Source organism: Lithobates pipiens, unplaced genomic scaffold (assembly GCF_037356315.1).
Source record: "Lithobates pipiens isolate NorthernLeopardFrog02 unplaced genomic scaffold, aLitPip1_a1.2 Scaffold_10, whole genome shotgun sequence".
Classification (NCBI taxonomy): Eukaryota; Metazoa; Chordata; class Amphibia; order Anura; family Ranidae; genus Lithobates; species Lithobates pipiens.
This window is the reverse complement of record NW_027507686.1, coordinates 56,994,978-57,017,713: the sequence shown is the minus strand read 5'-3', so window position 1 is coordinate 57,017,713 and position 22,736 is coordinate 56,994,978. Positions and strand designations below refer to the sequence as shown.

General features: G+C 41.7%; 1 protein-coding gene across 3 annotated transcripts in view; it reads left to right on the top strand.

Moving 5' to 3' along the window:
• Window positions 1–22,736, top strand: part of LOC143930791 (uncharacterized) — a 461,539-nt gene that overhangs the window by 362,325 nt on the left and 76,478 nt on the right. For all 3 annotated transcript variants that reach the window (XM_077455410.1, XM_077455401.1, XM_077455393.1), the window contains 4 exons: window positions 2,095–2,219; window positions 8,011–8,072; window positions 11,409–11,460; window positions 22,544–22,628. In XM_077455410.1, coding sequence (XP_077311536.1) covers window positions 2,095–2,219; window positions 8,011–8,072; window positions 11,409–11,460; window positions 22,544–22,628 — 324 coding nt within the window. The remainder of the gene's footprint in view (window positions 1–2,094; window positions 2,220–8,010; window positions 8,073–11,408; window positions 11,461–22,543; window positions 22,629–22,736) is intronic.

The following is a 22,736-nucleotide window of genomic DNA, read 5'->3' as shown; positions in this document are numbered from 1 at the left end:
CCTTGTGCCAGTGCACTTACAAACATAATATCAGAAGTGTTGAGTATAAAATATTGCACTGTGTAATCAGTTCTGATACTCTCACCACCTCTCATGGAGATATGATCGTCCGAGGTGGTTCCTGGGAGAAGATCAGAGCCAGTGACAGATGGAGAAATCTGTGTTGTTTGTAAGTGCAGTAAGTGGTTTTGTAGTCCAATCCATTAAATAAAACAGGAACATCGTCAAGACAGTTGTTGTTAGGTTTGGAATGACTCTGTCTCTTTTTCTGGTATCTGATAAGACCTTAAAAGAGCAAAGAAACACCAGCTAAGTCCTGATTGGATTTCCAGGTCCTGTGCCTGACTCTACTCAGTGCTTTACGAGCTGCAGTCATTTGCAGCTTCCAGCTAGAATTTGAAGAGGTTGCCATTAACACGTCAGATGTTGCTAGGTGGCAACATACCTTTCTGCCAGAACAAAGTACAGCGTGAATAATGTTCTGAGCTATCGCTACAGGAAACATGAAAGTAGATTGTTTAACAAATAGCAGCATTTATTGTATACTTATAAATAAAGTCCTAGAAGTGATGTCTGAATTTATTTTCATATTTGATAAGTGCTCTTTTTAACCATATTTTAAAATTAGTTTGTAAATGCTAAGTCTGATGATGAGTGCAACTCCCATTTTATTAACCGTCTCTATTTAAGAGGCTAAATACCTTGTACAGATATTACCCTGCTGCCATCTAGTGTATGAATATCATATGAGTAACTGCAATATGTTTTCACTGAACACAAACGTGTAGAGTGTATCTGGACAAAATGTAAAATCCTATATTCATTTCCCGATTGCATTTCAGTTATTTGTAATCTACTCCTATTACACTGAATGATATTGAATTTTGTAAATTTACTCTGAAAATTCCCACATGTTACTTATGTGACATGTTCTCACTATGCCATGTCGATGGGCACTGCTGTGTTACAGAGATTCTGAGAGGAGGTGTCAGTACATTGCTTATAGGCAACAAGGTAGCATTTTCATCAAGAGCTATTCTGCCGCATGCTGCTGGTATCAATCGGAGGAAAATTCCCCCTAGCAGGAACACAGCAATGAAAATATGACAGATCATTAAACCCTTTTCCTCAATATTTGAAGCCTCAATAAAAAAAAGTTCAGTTTGTAATTGGGCTTTAAAGAGAAATCTTACACAATAGCAAAAATAGTTATGCTTTGAATAAAAGATAACTTAATTTTGATTGCTATTATTATGTCCTACCACCAACACCCCCCCTCCCAAAGTTGTACACTTACCTGTTGCTGCTACTAAGTATTATGGTCTGACCATCTATCCTCCATTGAGATGAAAGGTAGATGGCCTTTCTGTAGCAGTTAAAGTGGATTTGCAAACACATGCTCAGAAAATAATTCCAGCCAGGAGATCTTTAAAGCACCATGCTGGCCCTGCAGCAAAGATATCAAAGAAGTGGTGGCAGGTAAGTGTAAAACTGGGGGTGGGGCGATGGAAACTTGTAAAGGATGACTGTACTAAGTAAAGCCAAAAATAATGCTACACTGTAAGGCCTCATGCACACGGACGTTTTTACAGCCGCTTTTTTGAGCGTTTTTTGCAGCTTAAAAAGGCCTGTCCATGTTAGTCTATGGCTTCATGCCCACCTAGGCGTTTTTGAGCTGCAAATGGCATAGGCGTTTTTAAGCTGTAAAAAAAACCCAGGACCAGTGCGTTCCCTGGCGCAGAGCTAGAGCTGTAAAAACGCAAATCGCGGGAAAATGCGCACAAACGCGCAACATATTTTCTTTGTTTTCTGAGTGCTATAGCCAAGAGATGTGTTTCTTTAAAAACGCTACTTAATGCTAACGCTAAAAAACACGCAAAAACGCCAATGCAAAACGCGGTAAAAATCGCGTTTTTAATACTGATTTTTCCAAGCGTCGGAGCTAGCTTTGCAGCCAGTTTTTTAAAACGTCCGTGTGCATGAGCACTAATTGTAATTATTTGGAAAAAGGTTCTGTGTTTTCAAGTTCATCAAGGTGTTGAAGGTCATATGTCATATTATGTGACCTAATGCAATATATTTCCCTTTTTCCAGCTGCTGAAGGATGTATCCCTGGTGGGCTTTTATGATGCTATTGTGACTCATGCGGATAGCAGAGCTATTGAGCTATTTGCAAGCTGTGACTTTTCTGATGATATCATTTTGAACAGCAGGTTCCGGTAAGTCAGTTCAAAATTAATGATGCAGCTTATTAAGCTACCCTTGCTGAAAGTAGACAACAATCTTTCAGTGGTACATTCAGAGACGGGGTATACGTGTAACAACTTGTATAGCCTCTTTGAGAAGTATCAACACTGTAATATATTCCCGGCGATCTTCTCTTTTCTTGCTGTTGCTTGGCCACTTTATGTGTTTGCCCAACTGGTAAATCTTCTAACACCTAGATATCAACTGGTTCATATGTGAACTGTTGTCCATTCCTGCTGTGAGGGGATGCAAAATTTCATAGACTTCTCTCTGTGTTTCTTGTGGAGGTGCAGATTTCTGCACCAGCAATGAATGGGGCTTCGTCACAGCTGTATTTACCTTAATGTCAGTTAATTAAAGGTGTCTTGGGCAGCAGCTTTAGGGGATGGCCCCAGTTCTTAAAATTAAAAAATTATGGTTTTTTTTTGTTTATTGTGTTTCCTCTTGTGGTCATCTCTGAACATTTGTGGCCACATTCAGTCAGAGAAGTGTAGGTAAAAGGTGCTATAGAGAATGCCGAGAGCTGTTAGGAGGCTTTTCATAGTGCAGAAAACCTAAAACCACCTCTCCTTTCTTATGTTTGTAGTTTTTACAGTTGGATAGTAGTCCTGCATATAAAATAGACCATTTGCTGGTTTAAATAATGTATTTTAGCAGCAAGAATTTCTAAAAATAATCACATGACAGAAAGAATGGAACTTGTACAAAACGGGGTCATCATTCAGGTGTGCCTAGGGCAGCATAATATATAAATAGGGCCCTCTGGCACATAAATAAAATGTCATCCCAGGTTGAATTTGTGTAGCCAAGGCCTACTGTAGAAAAACTGTACAGTAGAAGTGCTTAATCAGTGAAGTGCCATATGACATACATTCATGCTCCTGTGCCTACCACAGGCAGATGATCTTCATACCACTGGATCTTTCTAACCAAGCAGTCAGGCTTACAGGAGAGCACCCTATCATTGGTGTTCACCCTATCATAGGTTGTTCAGATTTGGGCAATATGAAACACTTATGCTTACCCTGTCCCAAGGAATAGAGACTATGGATTAGGGTATACACGCTGATCACAAACCTATCGTGGATGTCCCCCATCGGGAACGCACCCTGATTACTCACATCTTCATGGCGACGGTCATGGAAAACACCTTTCCTATGTTTTGAAGAGGTTAAAATTGAGTCCATGGAATGCTCATAAATTAAATATTGACGGCAATCCTGGGAGATACATATAACAAATTTAAAAGGATTTGGCAACCCTGGTTGAACCAATTCTCTCCTTCTCAGATGACCTCCCATTTCCTAGAACGTTGATGGTATTATGTGGCACAACATAATAGCATATGTGTACTTTTATTTTTTACTGCAAAAACTCAATACATTTCAGTAAAAGAAATAACTCCTCTAAGCCCTTGTACACATGGTTGGAGATTCCGACGGAATGTGTCCTATCGGACCGTTTTGGCGGATATTCCGACTGTGTGTGGTCTCCATTGGACTGTTTCCGTTGGAATATCCGACAGACCAAGTTTTCCAACTTGCTGGTAAAATTTTCCGACAAAATGCTCCGATCGGACATACTCCGATCATGTGTAGCCTACTCCGACGGACAAAGTGCCACGCATGCTCAGATCAAATTGCTAGACCAAAGCTATTGGCTGCTAGCCTGAATGTAGTCCCTTCGTAACGAAATAACGCCATCACGTTATGTACAATCGGATTTTCCGACAATTTAGTCCGACAGTGTGTATGCAACATCACTTCCGGACCTCTTCTGGAATTAAACCGTCGGAATAACTCCGACGGATTTGGTTGTCGGAATCTCCGACCGTGTGTACAAGGGCTAAGAGCTATTTGCATGTAAAGTTATAACTTACAGCCAAGGCATAACCCAGCAACCTTTACAGCAAAGAAAATGATTAGGGACCTATTTCATATGGTGAGCAAATACCACGATTTGCAGGACGCTGCAGTTAATACTCCACACTGAGCCTGAATGTTGCATTTAATTTATGAAATGCAGGGTGTACGGTCGAGTCTATGGTGTCTTTTGGAATGTTCCCCTAATTACAATATAAACAACATTAGGTGGTAGGAGCAGGACTTTTTCTCTTCACCTGTCAAAGTCATGTCATTGGCTTCCTCCTCCTCCACCTGGCAGATTTTGTTTCTCCCATATACTAACATGAATCGGGCTTTGCCTGTATTAAGGTTCTGAAGCTAGCAAAAAGGAAATCACATTTGCAAAACACAATGCTACCCGTTTAAACGTGTCTTTTTTTTTGATAAGCAGTGGTATTGCCAAGGTAAGCCCATACTATTGCTTTACAAATTACCATAGCTTCTTGGTCCAATGTACAAACTGATAAATGTCTATTTTTAGAACAAGTTTTTTTGATTATTTATGAGAATTTTCATGTCTTTTTTATATAGTTTGCCACATTTATAAGGTAAAGTAATTGTGATGTTGGTGTATTTAAGGTGGTAAAAAACAGAGCTATTTTGATAACTAAATAGTAGAGTACAACAAGGTTGGAGGCTGGTTTGTCTGTAAAGGTTCTCATTTGTCATGTTATGGTATACAGTAGCTAGTCATAATGTAACTGGCCATACATGGATGTATCAAACTTGGTCAGTTCGAGAGGAACTGTCTGAAATTAAACCTATGTATGGGCACTGTGGTTGTACAGAAGTGAATCTACAGATCAACTTCTGGACAACCACCATGTTGGATTTTCCCTGCTCAATCAGCACTTCAGGGTATAGCCTGCAGTGCTGATCAGTGTATTCTGACGACGGGGAAGTCTCCCCATTGTTATAATGAAATAGCTCAGAAGGATGATTTCCCCATCTACTTTGAATGTATAGAGGAATCTGGTCAGTTTATTTCTTTCACTCTGCGGTTGAAGGAAAAAAACGGACTCATGCGTGGACTGCCTTTGTCAAATTCATTTTGACTTGTGCTGTAATGTTTTAAAGCTTCTCCAAGCCACGTCTTCAGTTTCAATGAGTGTCAGGAGGATACCCCAGCATTTATATCCACACAGGTCTTCTTTTATCTTAAAGACGCTCTTTGGAAGACAGTGAGATGCACATTTTGGACAGAGTGAAAAACTGGTTTGCAATAGATGTGGTCATCTAATGAACAACCATTCCTGAATAGGATTGGGGGCTCTCAGCACCATTGGGTTGATTACTATTGGCAAATAGGTTGGTCATTTTTTCAGGGGAATTTTCCCCTAGTTTAGTGAATGTGGTGAAAATTTACTTTACAAAGATTACCCTATCAAGTGCAAATAAATAAGCTTGCACATAATTGGATGATGGAAGTCAGCAGTGCTTCACCACATTCAATAAGCTAAGGAAAATTACAAATGTTCCCTAGCAAAGTGAACAGACTATTGGCTTTTAGTCAATTAACTCCATCTGTTTTTCACATATAATGCAATTTTAACATAGTTACATAGTAGGTGAAGTGAGTAGACACAAGTCCATCAACCAACCTTTGTGTGTGTTTTTATGTCAGTATTACATTGTATATCCCTGTATGTTGTGGTCGTTCAGGTGATTTTCTAATAGTTTTTTGAAATTATTGATGCACCCTGCTGAAACAACAGCTTGTGGAAGAGAATTCCACATCCTTACAGCTCTTACAGCAAAGAACCCTCTACGCAGTTTAAGGTTAAACCGCTTCTCTTCTAATTATAGTGAATGGCCACGTGTCTTTTTAAATTCCCCTTCACAGAAAAGTTTTATCCCTATTGTGGGGTCACCAGTATGGTATTTGTACATCTAAATCATATCCCCTCTCAGGCATCTCTTCTCCAGAGAGAATAAGTTCAGTGCGCATAACCTTTCCTCATAACTAAGGCCCTCCAGTCCATTTATTAGCTTTGTTGCCCTTCTCTGGACTCTCTAGTTCCAACACATCCTTCCTGAGGACTGGTGCCCAGAACTGGACAGGGCATACTCCAGGTGCGGCCAGACCAGAGTCTTTTAGAGTGGGAGAATTATTGTTTTATCTCTGGAGCTAATCCCCTTTTCGGTGCATGCCAATATTCTGTTTTCTTTGCTTGCAGCAGCCTGGCATTGCATGTCATCGTTGAGACTATCATCTACTAGGACCCCCAGGTCCTTCTCCATCCTAGATTCCCCCAGAGGTTCTCCCCCTAGTGAGTAGATTGCATTCATATTTTTGCCACCCAAATGCATTATTTATTTATTTGACATTTTTCTACATTAAACCTCATTTGCCATGTAGTTGCCCACCACATTCATTTGTTCAGATCTTCTTGTAAGGTTTCCACATCCTGCGGAGAAATTATTGCCCTGCTTAGCTTAGTATCATCCGCAAATACTGCGATTGAGCTGTTTATCCCATCCTCCAGATCGTTTATGAATAAATTAAATAGGATTGGTCCCAGCACAGAACCCTGGGGGAACCCACTTTCCACCGGGACCATTCCGAGTACTCCCCATTTATCACCACCCTTTGAACATTTCTGGGTGATTTGAGGGCAATGCATATATTTAGCCATGTAAATCAAAGAAGTAACATTTATGCAGACTTCTTGACACTAAGTGGTGGATTTACTATAGGCAAATAGACTGCGCATTTTGCAAGTGCAGTTGCACTTATTTTCCTCAAAGCTTATTAAATAAGGAAAAGCTTCACTTTGTAAAGAACACCCAATCAGGTGCAAGGAATTGGATGATAGAAATTAGCACATTTACTATGTTCTGAAGAAAATGAGTGTACCTGCACTTTCAAAGTGCACAATCTATTTGCCTTTAGTAAATCCACCTATATGGATGTGTTTATTTAAAGTGGGAGACCCGCAAAAAAATTTTTTTTTTAAAGTCAGCAGCTACAAATACTGCAGCTGCTGACTTTTAAAATAAGGACACTCACCTGTCCCAGGGTCCAGTGATGTCGGCACCCGAGACCAAACCATCCCTCGATCCTTGGATCCTGTCACCACCATCTTTGCTATGGGAATCAGGAAATGAAGCCTTGTGGCTTCACTTCCCAGTTCCCTACTGCACATGCGCCAGTCGCGCAGGGCAATGTAAATGGTCCGTGCTGTCTCTGGGACCCGTGTGTGTCCCAGCAGACAGCGCGGCGGGACAAGAAGAGGCATAGACTCCAGTGGGAGTCTATGCCCGGAAGTGGGTGCAAATACCTGTCTTAGACAGGTATCTGCACCCCCCTCCCCCTTGAAAGGTGCCAAATGTGACACTGGAGGGGGGGAGGGTTCCGAAAAGTGGAGGTTAAATTTTTGTGTGAATCTCCGCTTTAACTTGAACAGGGTGGTTCTGTATCTTTCACACCTCTCGTCCTGTTCTTGGACAGTCAACATCTACACATTTCATGGTGATTGGATTAGGGAGTCTATGTTTCCCGTATAGATATATATGGGTTATCTTCTTAACAGACATTGGAACTGAAGAAGCGGCTTGGAGAAGCTACATAACATCTTCAACATTGCAAAACAAGTCCAGTTGAATGTGCTAACCTACTACTAGGTTGGAGGCTGGCTGTGGGGAAGAGCATTTGCAAACCAGGTGCTCCAAGGACTGTTTTGACACTATATACTTTATAATTTTTTAATGTTTAAAATATTTTAAATTTTTTAGTTTTATGCAGCATGTTTTCATAATATTACAGGTTATAATTGATTAATAAAGATTACCCCTTCCTTCATAGACAGGTTGCGTGCCATTTATTACAAATTGTACAATTGTTTTCTTACATTTGTAGAGACCTTGCGCAGGATTGGACAAATACAACCACAATGAGTTACTTCCCTCCATTTTCTTTAGGTAAGAGGCTGTGAAACACATTAACATGGTGTATTTTACTTCCAATGTAAATACATTACTCATTAGAGATTATGGAAAGCTGTTTTACATATCCTGTTCCTCCAACACTGTTACTGGGACCATATTGAAGGGAAATCCAACATTTTTGGTTGTCCCTGCAGATGTGACGTCACATGCCTGATGAAGGGGTCCTGCAAGGCTCCGAGACTTCGCTTTTGTAACTATGATATGATCACTGAATAAAGCTTTGGACCTGTTCTGTAGATCCTTGGTATGCTGGTGCCATACTTCTCGTTTTTAAATGTCTTTGGTTTCCAGCTGCCACCCACGTACATATGTAGCCACTTTCAGAAACTTGTGCATTAGGAATATTGTGCTTGGACAGGGTGTTATCAGCCTATAAAGGAAGTGTCAAAACAAGGACATTCATGGCAGAATCACTAGGTATTATATTAATGGAAACTGCAGATTTAAAGAGTATTGAAAAAAGTGTGAAAATACATTAACATGTTAATGTGTAAATGATATTTCAGTAATTGGGTTTAAAAATGTTTTACAGTATCATGGAGTTACAGGACCCAGGTCTTTAGCTAACTTCTAAGATGAGCACGGAAGGAGAAATACCAGTATCAAGTGTGGGTTATGAGTCTAGAGAAGAAACTGATAAACATTGGCATTTAGGGTCATTACTTCAAAGGGTTTAGCTTCACTATGTTGTTTAATTAAACATTTTAATATATACTGTTTGGATCTCTTTTTGGTTTAAAGGCTTTAAAGTCCTTTCAGAACTGATATTTCATTGTTGGCTGAAACACCCATTGGCTTCTTATTCTTCAGGGACCTTAACCGCTTCCCGACCACCTCACGCCAATATATGTCGGCAGAAGGGCACGTACAGGCAAATCACGTACCTGTGCGTTACTCTTTAAGAGGCGGCAGGGGTGTGCTTGCGCACCCACGGGAAGCTCCGTGAGTCCGGTCGCGGGTCCCGCGGACCCAATCGCTGTGAGGATACCTGCGATCGCCTCTCGAAGAGGAAGAACGGGGAGGTGCTAAAGTAAACAAGCATCTCCCTGTTCTGCCTAGCAACAGTGACACTGATCTCTGCTCCTTGTGATTGGAGCAGAGATCAGTGATCTGTAAAACACAGCCACGCACCTGCAGTTAGCAACATGCCCCTAGGAAACACTTAGCCCCTACACTGCCACCTAGTGGTTAACCCCTTCACTGCCAGAGTCATTTACACAGGAATCAGTGCATTTGTATAGCACTGATTGCTGTATAAATGACAATGGTCTCAAAAATGTGTCAAAAATGTCTGATGGATCCGCCATAATGTCTCAGTCACAATACAAATAGACGAAAAAAAAATATTAATAAAAATGCCATAAAACCATAAAATCTTCTATTTTGTAACCGCTATGACTTTTGCGCAAATCAATCAATAAACGCTTATTTGATTTTTTTTTACCAAAAACATGTAGAAGAATACGTATCGGCCTAAACTGAGGAAAAAAAATGTTTTTTTTTATATTTTTGGGGGATATTTATTATAGTAAAAAGTAAAAAATAATGCATTTTTTTCAAAATTGTCGCTCTTTTTTGGTTTATAGCGCAAAAAATAAAAACCGCAGAGGTGATCAAATACCACCAAAAGAAAGCTCTATTTGTGAGAAAAAAAGGACATACATTTTGTTTGGGAGCCACATCGCATGACAGCGCAATTGTCAGTTAAATCGACGCAGTGCCAAATCTTAAAAAGTGCTCTGGTCAGGAATGGGGTACATTTTTCTGGGGCTGAAGTGGTTAAAGAAGAGCTCCACCCAAAAAGGGGAAGTTCTGCTTTGAGGCCTCTAGACCCGCCCCCTCCCCCTCCTCAAAATACCACTTTTTTGAGGGGGTACCTGATTCTGACAGGCTGAAGCCGCAAGCTGTCACAGCCGGGTGCACACAGTTCAAATGCCATCGTTGCTGGAGAGAGAAGACCAAAAGGAAGGGAACGGCTTGGGTGACACTTCACTGGATCCTGGAACAGGTGAGTGTGTGTTTATTAACCACTTCAACCCCGGAAGATTTGGCTGCTGAATGACCAGAGCATGTTTTGCGATTCGGCACTGCGTTGCTTTAACTGTCAATTGCACGGTTGTGCAACGCTGTACCCAAACAAAATTGTAGTCCTTTTTTCCCCACAACTGGAGCTTTTTTTTTGGTGGTATTTGATCGCCTCTGTGGTTTTTATTTTTTGTGCTATAAACAAAAAAAAAACGATAATTTTGAAAAAAAACACAATATTTTGTACTTTTTGCTATAATAAATATCCCCATAAGCGATTGATTGGTTTGCGAAAAAGTTATAGTGTCTACAAAATAGGGTATAGGTTTATAGCATTTTTATGATTATTTTTTACTAGTAATGGCGGCAATCTGCGATTTTTATTGTGACTGCAACATTATGGCGGACATATCGGACAATTTTTACACATTTTTGGGAGCATCTGCATTTATACAGCGATCATTGCTATAAAAATGCACTGATTACTGTAAAAATTGCACTGACAGTGAAGGAGTTAACACTAGGGGGAGATCAAGGGGTTAACTGTGTTCCCTAGTGTGTGTTCTAACTTAAAGTGGGATGGGACTAGCTAGGGGAAGAGATAGATCGGTGTTCATACTTTGTATGACCACACGATCAGTCACTCCTCCCCCCAGTGAACCAGGATCTCTGCGTTTACACAGAGATCCCGGTTCTCGCTGTGTCACGAGCGATCGCAGGGGTCCAGCAGTCATTGTGACCGCCGGGCACTCGCATTGGCTCCGGGGGCGAGCAGAGGGGGCGTGTGCACCCCTAGTGGCCACAAATAGAAGCAACTTAACATGACGCCGATTCGTGCAGCTGAGCCATGTTGGTGCAGTACAACCAGTACAGCTGGTCGGCAAGCGGTTAAAAGTCAGCAGCTACAGTTTTTGCTGCTGACTTTTAATAAACACAAAAATGACTGGAGCTGATGGTTCAGCATTTTATTTTTTGGAGTTCTGGTCTTCATGCTGCAACAAGAAATGCCTCCCTATCTTGCTCCATCTAGAAAACAATTACTCCTTTTGATGCATGAAGAAGAGCTTCACATCTTGTAAAGTAATGTACAATAAAGGAGATATGGAATTTCCTAAAAAATCTGAAATTCCCTCAAAATGGCTGCAGAAGATGAGTATACAGTTCTTTTGTGGAAGCCAGTGGCTTATTTAACCTAGCGCGTATCCAACAAAGACTGAACTATTAATTGGTTGAAAGGTTCTTTAACTTTTATTTAATATATTTAAATTTTGTGTTTATTTCTAGGCCAAGCCTCTCAATTGGATACAGAAGATTTAGAAGCTGAAATGACACAGTGGTAATGTTAACAGGGGAAATGCTGGGTACTTCAGGCTTGCTGGTAACATGGCACTTGGTATCTTGAATAAGGAAAGAAAATTAATACCGACTTTGTAAACTACAGTATGAGACGGCATTGGCTTTCATCTGGTTTTTAAAGTAGATGTAAACTAAATAATATTTATTTTACTCAAGCACTCTGTATTATACAAAAATTACATTTCTTTATCTTTCAATGAAGGACACAGGAAAGTAGAAATTCCTAGATATTTGGGTTTTACTGATACCTTCAGGAGATTTGGACACTGGCAAAAAGAAGCATTTAAACCAATCCCTATTATTTGGTAGTGTCCTAGGAGGTTGGACACCTTTTTTTGGACAATTGTGCTGAGAAAATCTCTAACTATAATTTTGCCTTTTTTACGTTTTTGTTCCTCATTTATGATGCTCCGCTAATATTTTCTCTTCACTAACCTCATTCAGGATTTTGAGAAATGCTGCTTGAGCTTATATGTTCACAGTAGCTTTCCAGATCAGCATATTTCAGCAACAGCTTTAAAGACTAAACTGAAAATAGCAGGGTTAGCCTGGAATGTGCAAAGGGCGCTTTCCGGATTCCTATAGCTCTGCATTGTGGTACTTTCGAAGCCTCTATGTACTGTTAGCCACAGAGCACTCTCCAGATTCAGAGCCATTGTACAGTCTCTGTTGTGACCCAGTCTCTGAGTCCTCAAACACTGAGTAAAGTTGGTCCGGCTGGGGGTTACCTCACAATAGGTACCTTTGGGCATCATTGTAAAATTCTTGCCACTGCCATCTTACCACGGGAGCTGAGCACTGATGTGATCCGCAACGTAGAGTGTTATTTATCAGGTATGCTCTTCATTTTATGAAATTCCCTCTCTCTAAACTCAAGGGTTAAGGATGTTCCACCTAAGCCTCCGGCTGGTGCTCAAAATTTTTGGGGGGCGCAAACAAAAGCCATCAATTGCAGCCTCACTATGCCCATCAAACACAGCCACTGTGCCATCAAACGCAGCCACTGTACCGTCAAACGCAGCCACTGTGCCATCAAAAGTAGCCACTGTACCATCAAACGCAGCCACTGTGCCATCAAATGCAGCCACTGTGCCATCAAACACAGCCACTGTACCATCAAACGCAGCCACTGTACCATCAAACGCAGCCACTGTGCCCATCATATGCAGCCACTGTGCCCATCATATGCAGTCACTGTGCCCATCAAACACAGCCACTGTGCCAATCAAATGCTGCCACTGTGCCAATTAAATGCCGCCACTGCCCATCAAACGCAGCCTCTGTGCCCATCAAACTCTGCCACTGTGCCCATTAAATGCTCCCAGTGTACTCCAACAAATGCTCCCACTGTGCTCCATCAAATGCTCCCACTGTGCCCCATAAAATGCTCCCACTGTGCCATCAAATGCTCCTACTGTGCCCATCTAATGCTGCCACAGTCCCCCCCCCCCCCGCCTGCCCGGCACTTATCCTGTCTTGGTGGGACAGCAGGTGATGGCCGTGGGCAGTGAGCGATGTCCTTGATGTCTTCTCCCATCCTTTCCTGTGAGTGGATGCCTGATAGGCATCCTATCACAGCACCTGTCATTTCAGGTGTTAGAAAGTGTTAGGAAAGGCCAGCTTTTATTCCTTCGATGCAGACCTTGGGCCAAATAAGTAATTTTGTCTATCTACCAAAATCCAACTCATATTTTTTCTGCTTATAATATGTGCAGGCCAGCAGTCTATAAACGTTTTCTTGTACTTTTATTAAGGTTAGGCGTTGTTAATCAAATCTCTTACTAAACAATAACAGCATCCTGATTATGAAGCTGACCTAATGCATTTAGCTTTCAGTTTAATGGACTTCAACATGTCTGTAAAATAAAATATTAATTGTTAACATTTAGCTTGCTATAGCCTAAAGCAGCAGCAAACATAGAAGATTAGGTTGCTGATACACATTTAATAAATAATAAATATCTAGTTTTCTGTGCAGAAATTTGTAGATACAGAATAGAATAACAAATGCATAAATATAATACATGGTGTATATTCAGCCATATAAAAGAAAAGTCTCATAGTATAGTAACTGACAGATATTAAATAGGATAGTAAGAATGATCACCCCGTGATTATGACAGACGTAATGGCAACTATGCTTCACTCTGCCTTCCCCACAGGTAATGCAAACTCACCAAAAGGAACCATGCATGGTGCAGCCAACACAATAAACAGGAATGGATGGATCCAAACAGAACCGCCTGTGTCCTCTACTTCAGAACTTTCACTCTGATATCCTTAGGGGACATATAGCCGCTCACTCCACCAAATTAAACCATTTAACAGAGAAAACGAGGTATCATAGTGTAGTAGTTTTAGAAGCTCAAAATCAGTACACCAGCTAAAAAAATACCAGTATAAACACCAGTATAAAACAGTAAGAAGTGCTGCTTATAACTCACATAAAAAAAATGGCACCACAGCGAGCAGAAGCGTAGCAAGCGTGACGTCATAGACCGCTCCGTCCACCGCGTTTTTCCAACCAATGTGCCACTGAGGATCCATCCCTGTTTATTGTGCTGGCTGCACACTGCATGGTTATAGTCTCCTTTTGGTGAGTTTGCATTGCATGTGGAGAAGGCAGTTTGAAGCACAGTTGTAATAACATCTGTCATAAACAGATGATCACTCTTGCTATCCTATTTAATATCCATCAATTACCACCAGTGATGTAAGTAACTCCGTTAAAATAAACAGAGTTACTTAACGCAGTTACTTTAGAGGGTAACAAGTAATCTAACTGAATACTCTTCCCCTCATGGTAACTCAGTTTCCATTACTTGGGCAGCGTTACCGCAATTACATCTACCGCCCGGGAGGCCCGGCCGGTTTGTTCCGCTGGGGGGAGGGATCTTTTGCCCACTGAGCTGAGAAGAGGCCGAGACTCAGAGACTGTCCGGACCGCCCCATCCTGCCCCGCCTATCCAGAGAGAGAAAATGTAGGGAGGCGGGGCGGACACTGAAAAATGAAGTCAGCTGACAAGCTGACACCAATCGAGTGAAGGGGAGGGTCTCTCTCTCTCCCCATGAGGAAAGGCATCCCTGGAGGCATTCAAGTAAGTGACTGTCCATTCGAATTGCAGTGCAACCGATCCATCCCAAGTCCTCCACCACCTCTGCTTCTTACTGATCCCATCCCTACCCACCCACCCACCATCTCTTCTACAACAAAGGTGATGGGGGGGATACGGTAGGGATGAGATCAGTGGTGGTGGGGGATGGGATCAGTAAGAGACAGAGGTGGTGATGGGTGAGGATGGCACCACCACCGCTGCCACCCCCCAAGTACCACCGCTGCCACCCCCCAAATACCACCGCTGCCTGCCACCCCCCCAAGTACACCACCGCTGCCACCCCCCCAAGTACCGCCACTGCCACCCCCCAATTACTGTACACCACTACCACTGCCACCCCCCAATACACCACCACCACTGCCACCCCCCCAAGTACAATCGCTGCCACCCCTCAAGTGCCACCGCTGCCATCCCCTCAAGTACCACCGCTGCCACCCCTGTCACAGTTACTTTGCTGAGTAACTAATTACTGTTCCAATGCAGTAACCAAGTTACTAACGCAATTACTTTTTGGGAGAAGTAATTTGTAACTTAACTAATTACTTTTTTAAAGTAAGATGACCAACACTGATTACCACACTATGAGACTTTTCTTTTATATGGCTGGATATCACTGCATATGTTTCTGAGGAGGTGACAACATTGGAGACCATATGTGGATAAATACTGGAAGCTGTAACTATATTTGATTAAATAAAGTGCGTTGGCGGTTCTCTTTAATGAAACAAGCTTATTTGCACATTTAAAGGTGCACCACACTTTTTATGGACATTTATGCTTGGAATTTTTTTGTTTAAAGAGCTGCAATTTAGTTTTTTATGTTTTGATTAAGGATTGTGTATTTTCCTTTATTGCTAGCAGCTAAATTATCTTGTGGTATATCGCTGATTTTACCTCTTCTTTAACAAATGGTGTATAGCTTACATAATCATTATTTCAGTTTTAGTGATTCTTAAAAAAGACCTCCGCCCAAAATGATCTTCTGTTTGAGGATGCCCCACAGGTGCTCAATAGGTACATGTGCATTGCTCTAAGGCAGTTTCTCTTTTACCATTACTCATAAGCTATGAGTAAGTACCCGACCTTGGTGTGAAACATGTAAGCTGATACCTGTAGTTCACCTCAGTATCTGCCATTTGAATAAAGAAATTGCATAGGAGTGCGGCCGTCCAGCCTTCTTTTCTTCTAAGATGCTCAATAGGGTTTAGGTGTGGAGACATGCTTGGCCAGTCCATCACCTTTACCCTCAGCTTCTTCATCAAGGCAGGGGTCATCTTGGAGTTGTGTTGGGGGTCGTTATCATGTTTGAATACTACCCTGCGGCCCAGTCTCTGAAGGGAGGGGATCATGCTCTGCTTCAGTATGTCACAGTACATGTTGGCATTCATGGTTCCCTCAATGAACTGTAGCTCCCCAGTGCTGGCAGCACTCATGCAGCCCCAGATCATGACACTCCCTCCACCATGCTTGACTGTAGGCAAGACAAACTTGTCTTTGTACTCCTCACCTGGTTGCCGCCACACACACTTGACACCATCTGAACCAAAATGGTTTATCTTGGTCTCATCAGACCACAGGACACTTTGAACATTTTCACTTAGGGATGTACTCACTTTTGTTGCCAGCGGTTTAGACATTAATGGCTGTGTGTTGTGTTATTTTGAGGGGACAGAAAATGTACAATGTTATACAAGCTGTACACTCACTACTTTACATTGCAGCAAAGAGTAATTTTTTCAGTGTTGCCACATGAAAAGATATAATAAAATATTTACAAAAATGTCGAGTGTACTCACTTTTGTGAGATACTGTAGACCGGCCTTTCTCAACCTTTTCAACACAGAGGAACCCTTGAAATAGTTCTCTGGTCTTGAGGAACCCCTGCTAAAAATTAGAAATCTACAACTCATGATACATTAATGTGATGGTCAGTGGGAAGAATGGTTCTTACACTTGTGGTCATTGGGAAGAATTACCTCCTTACAGATAGCTAAAAAGATGAATGGTGTGAGTGGGAACTGCTGAAGGAACCCCTAGCAACCTCTGGAGGAACCCTGGTTGAGAATCACTGCTGTAGACAATAATGCCGTGTACACACGAACGGACTTTGAGAGGGACTAGGTCCGACAGACTTTCGGCGGAGTTCTGACGGAGTTCTGACAGAGTTCTGACGGACTTTCCGAATGAACGGACTTGGCCACACACAATTACACCAAAGTCCGACGGATTCGAACGTGATGACATACGACCGGACTAGAATAAGGAAGTTCATAGCCAGTAGCCAATAGCTGCCCTCGCGTCGGTTTTTGTCCGTCGGACTAGCATACACACGAGCGGATTTCACGGTAGCAACTGGGTCCGGCGGAGTTCCGGCGGAAAAATTTGAAACATGTTCCATTTCTAAAGTCTGTCGGATTTTTGCAAATCAAAAGTCTGCTGCAGCCCACACACGATCGAATGGTCTGCCGGAATTGTTCCGTCGGACCTTTGATGTTGAAAAGTCCGGTCGTGTGTGTACGCGGCATTAGTTACCAGCCAATAGCCCGTGAAGAACATGGCATGACTCTCATTAGTACATAGGGGTTCTTAGTACTTGTTATACTATCAATAACTTTCATATTAAATCTAATGTAAAAATTCTGTAACTTTACTGCTTCACTAAAGAGAAATTACCAAGAATGAAATGACCTTCTTTGATTTTTGCCCTACTGTTTTGTCACATTTGTAAACAGCAGCTGGACACCTACCATCATTATTTAACCACGTTGTACTGCAGCAGGTTGGCTCTTCTGGGCGAATCGCCATCGGCCGCTTTAAGAGCTCTAGGGGGCATGCAAGCACGCAACGCTAGAGCCAATGTGCATGGCTGGCGGCAATGATGCGGGTTAAGCGTTCCCTAGGGAGGTGTTTCTAACTGTGGGGGGAGTGTAGTGACTGGAGAAGGAGAGAGATCGCTAGGAACAGCAGATCTGTCTCTCCTTCCCTGACAGAATGGAGATCTGTCCATTGACAGATCCCCGTTCTGTCTCTCTCAGGAGGGATCGTAAGTGGCCACTGTCAGGGAAGGAGAGACAGATCTGCTGTTCCTAGCGATCAGGAACAGTGATCTCTCTCCTTCTCCAGTCACTACACTCCCCCCACAGTTAGAAACACCTCCCTAGGGAACACTTAACCCCTTGATCGCCCCCTAGCGTTAACTCCTTCCCTGCCAATGAAATTTATTCAGTAATAAGTGGCTATTTTTAATGTCACTGGTCCCACAAAAGCGTCCGATCTGTCCGTTGCAATGTCGCATTCCCACCAAAAATCGCTGATTACTAGTAATGAAAAGAAAAATTAATAACAAAAATGCCATAAATCTATCCCCTATTTTGTAGACGCTATAACTTTTGCGCAAACCAATCAATATACGCTTACTGCGATTTTTTTTTTTTTTTTAACAAAAATGTGTAGAAGAATACATATTGGCCTAAACTGGTGAAGAAATTATTTTATTTTTTATTTTTTGGGGGATATTTATTACATAGTTACATAGTTGTAGTCAGGTTGAAAAAAGACACAAGTCCATCCAGTTCAACCACCAGGCGTCCAGTTATTATAGCAAAAAGTAAAACATATTGTTTTTTTTCAGAATTGTCAGTCTTTTTTCTTTATAGCGCAAAAAAAAAAAAAAAACGCAGAGGTGATCAAATACCACCAAAATAAAGCTCTATTTGTGGGAAAATAAAAAGAACATACATTTTGTTTGGGTACAGCGTCGTACATTCGTGCAATTGTCAGTTAAAGCGAAGCAGTGCCGTATTGCAAAAAATGGCCTGGTTATTAAAGGGGGCAAATCCTCCCGGTCCTTAAGTGGTTAAACAAAAATACATTTATTCTCATATGGAATTTTTTTATTTTTATTTTTATGGTAATACTTCAACATTTTAACAAGTCATCATTGCACTTGGAGCTATCTCCAGCTGGAGAACTTTTTATTACCACACAAAATAATTTTTACTTCTAAAAATCCTTTTTCAAAGCAATAGTTATTTAGGTTTTGAAAAATGGAAAGTTGCAGTTAGCACTTTTATATTTAAATGTTTGTCAAATCTGACAAGTACTCCTCCGTCTGTGTTTATTTTCAGCGAATGGTCCTTGTCTGTGGCCAAATATGTCACACTCTTCTGCCTGTATAATAACTTGAAATATTCCAAGGTCAACATTGTGTTTTCCTGACATTTCCAGCTCAAATACAGCAAGCTCTGTCCCAAATTTTTTTTAAAATAAATTATCATCCCAAATTACCAGTTTTTATTTTATTTTGAAGCTTATCTTATATTTATTGAAATACAGAGTGAGCAATTTTAAACCAATATTTAAGTTGTGAGCAGATTTTAGTGGGTTGGACTCTACCAGACTCTACCAGTGTCTCTGAGTCCTAACAGCATTAGCATACAGCAACACATACCGTACATCAATAGACACCTATTGTTGCGGTGAAAAAAAAATGCAGTTTTTGGTACTTGTACACACAATGAGGACACGGATAAATAAATATGAACATACAAAAATGCAAAATCCTAATGCGCATTTACATATCAATCAAAAGTTTTAATATTCACTTTTACGGGAGCATATACACTATATTGCCGAAAGTATTGTGACGCCTGCCTTTACATGCACATGAACTTTAATGGCATACCAGTCTTAGTCCGTATGGTTTATTATTGAGTTGGTCCACCCTTTGCAGCTATAACAGCTTCAACACACTGGGAAGGCTGTCGACAAGGTTTAGGATTGTGTCTATGGGAATATTTGACCATTCTTCCAGAGAAGACTTCGAGAAGGCCTGGCTCGCAGTCTCCGATTTAATTCACCCCAAATGTCATGGTCAGTCAAGTTTTGTGCAGGTTAGGTAATTTCCTCCACCCTAAACTCACTCATTAACCGGTTTTCGACCAGCGCACACCGATGTACGTCGGCAGAATGGCATGGGCAAGCATATTGGCGTACAGGTACATCCAATCTTTAATGCCGCCCTGCCAACGCGAGCGCGCCACCGGCGAAGTGCTCGCATGCTGGTCAGGACCCCCGTGAGTCCGGTCGTGGGTCCCGCGGACTCTATCGCCGCGGGCATACCCGCGATTGTCTCATGGGGCGGCTGAACGAGGAAATGCCGTTCTAAACAGCATTTCCCCGTTCTGCCTAGCAACTAGTGACGCTGATCTCTGCTCCATGTGATTGGAGCAGAGATCAGTGTTCACTAAATTAAAGCCCAGCCCCCCACAGTTAGAAACACACCCCTAGGAACACTTAACCCCTACACTGCCACCCACTGGTTAACCCCTTGACTGCCAGTGTCATTTACACAGGAATCACTGCATTTATATAGCAGTGATTGCTGTATAAATGACAATGGTCCCAAAAATGTGTCAAAAATGGCCGATGTGTCCGCCATAATGTCGCAGTCACAATAAAAATTGCTGATCGCCGCCATTACTAGTAAAAAAAAATAATTAATAAAAATGCCATGAAACTATCCCCTATTTTGTAAACGCTATACCATTTAAGAAAACCAATCAATCGCTTATTGCGATTTTTTTTACCAAAAATATGAAGAAGAATACATATCAGCCTAAACTGAGGGAAAACTTATTTTTTTATATATTTTTGGGGGATATTTATTATAACAAAAAGTAAAAAATAATGCGTTTTTTTCAAAATTGACGCTCTATTTTTGTTTATAGCGCAAAAAATAAAAACTGCAGGGGTGATCAAATACCACCAAAAGAAAGCTCAATTTTGTTTGGGAGCCACGTTGCATGACTGCGCAATTGTCAGTTAAAGCGACGAAGTGCCGAATCGCAAAAAGTGGTCTGGTCTTTGACCAGCAAAATGGTCCGGGGCTGAAGTGGTTAATGTCTTTATGGACCTTGCTTTGTGCACTGGTGCGCAGCCAAGTTGGAACAGGAAGGGGCCATCCCCAAACTGTTCCCACAAAGTTGGGAGCATGAAATTATGTCACATTATATTAGAAATAATACAGTTTATCAGTTTAGAGTTAAACATGAATAAAGGCATAGTACCTGTAATTTCTGCTTTCATATGTAGGCACCCTCGACGCATACATTTACATTTCTTGGGGGGGCGGGGGTGAGGAATGTAAGTGCTTGGGTGTTATTTTAATTTAAAAAAAAAAGTTTTATAATTTTGTGTGGCAGGTTCTCTTCATTGAGATATTCATTGAGATATTGAAGTCTTCCCTGCTCTACAGTGAAGCTAATGGAGCACAGATTGGGCAGGCAAATAAAAGCTGAAATGGGAAGTGACATAATACAAATCGCTTCCTGGTCCTGGACCCACAGGTGGGACAGCGGAGCAGTGGACGCCCCCCTAATCCATGCACCTAGCCCCTACATGCAGGGTGCCGGACACATGGATTCCAATGGAGTTTACTTTTTTTTTTTCAGAAGCACATGTCTTTAGCCAGAGTCTCTAATTGGCTTAAAAAATGGGTGGGCTCAGGGTGCAGAGCACTGCGCCCTGAGCCCACCCAGTTGTTTGACAATAGTGAATTAATATTCTCTATTGTCTTCCTGATTCTCCTCCCGGCCAATCCCAGCTCAGGAAGCGGTTCCTGGCCAAGAGGAGAAGCAATCCTATTGGCTGCCGGGGAGGAGGAGGGAGGAGATGCAGGGGAAGCTACCGCCAAACCGAGGAAGAAGGAGATGCATGGTGAAGACAGGAGGAAGCCCGCGACCTAGATGGGGTAAGTGCAGCGGAGCTGTGGGGGGGGATGGATTGCCGCCAGCCGCTACTGCTGCTACAGATAGTGTGTGTGTGTAACGCCTCCTGCTGCTGTCAACGTAAGCTTTACATTAGTAGCAGCGAAAAGGTTTACTTTAGTTCTGCTTTAAATCTTTATCAAATATACAAATGTTTCTTTCTGTAATGTTCTTATTTAGATTTTGCCTACTGGCGCATACGCAGGTTATGCATCTTTTAAGACATGCCTCTGGTAACAGCCATAGCAGTTGCCAGTGTGTTTATGTCAGTTTTGACTGCTTTCAAGCACTCAAATGGTTTCATCATAGCAGCCCACATGGGCAGCTTGGTAACTGCGGATCTAATCGGACGCCAAGATGGTGCAGTCTTCAACTTACCTGGTGAGGAGTCGCAAAATGAACTGTTTTCAGAGATAAGCAAAATAAATCTTTTATTTTTGGACGTCAAAGAACATATACAGGGATAGAAATGCAGAGTTTTGTTTCATTGCAGCAAAGTATAGTGGAGTTTATTTCTGCTTTAAGCCCTTGTACACACGGTCGGACATTCCGACAACAAAATCTGTCTGACTTTTTTCTATGGATTTTGTCCGAAACTGGTGTTCCATACACACGGTCGGACAAAGTTGTCGGAAAATCCGATCGTTCGTAACGTGATGACGTTATTTAGTTACGACGGGACTACGTTCAGGCTAGTAGCCAATAGCTTTGGTCTAGTAATTTGATCTGAGCATGCGTGGCACTTTGTCCGATCGGAATTCTCTACAAACGATCTGACAAAATTTGATCGGATCATGTTGTCGGAAAATTTTTATATCCAGCTCTCAAACTTTGTTGGTCGGACATTCCGACGGAAAAAGTCCGATGGAGCCCACACACGGTCGGATTATCCGACAACACGGTCCGATCTGACATTTTCTGTCGGAATGTCCAACCGTGTGTACAAGGGCTATGAAATGTTTAGCCGTGAAACATATATGTAAGACACATGATTAAAGGGATAGTCATGCACAGTGTTAGTTATTTAATGGAAATACCGCATCTTACCAACCTAAGGAAAAGCTCCTCCAAAAGTTTTGAATTTATTTTTTCTGAAAAACTTATTAATCTTATGCTAAAATGTTGTGTAAAGTGAAAATATTTTCTATCATATTTGAAATATAATTTCTGTTCTATTTAGGAGGGAAAAGTCAATGGCTGCTCATGAAGCCCAGGCTATATTTATGAGGAGAATACTGCAAGAAATTAAAGCTCTGAAGAAGCAGGTGAATGACAGTCATATTCTGTGCTACAGTAGCCCAATGCATATTTTATATAAGCCTGGTCCCAATGTCCTTGTGAAAACAGAACCCTTAAGCCCTGTACACACCGTC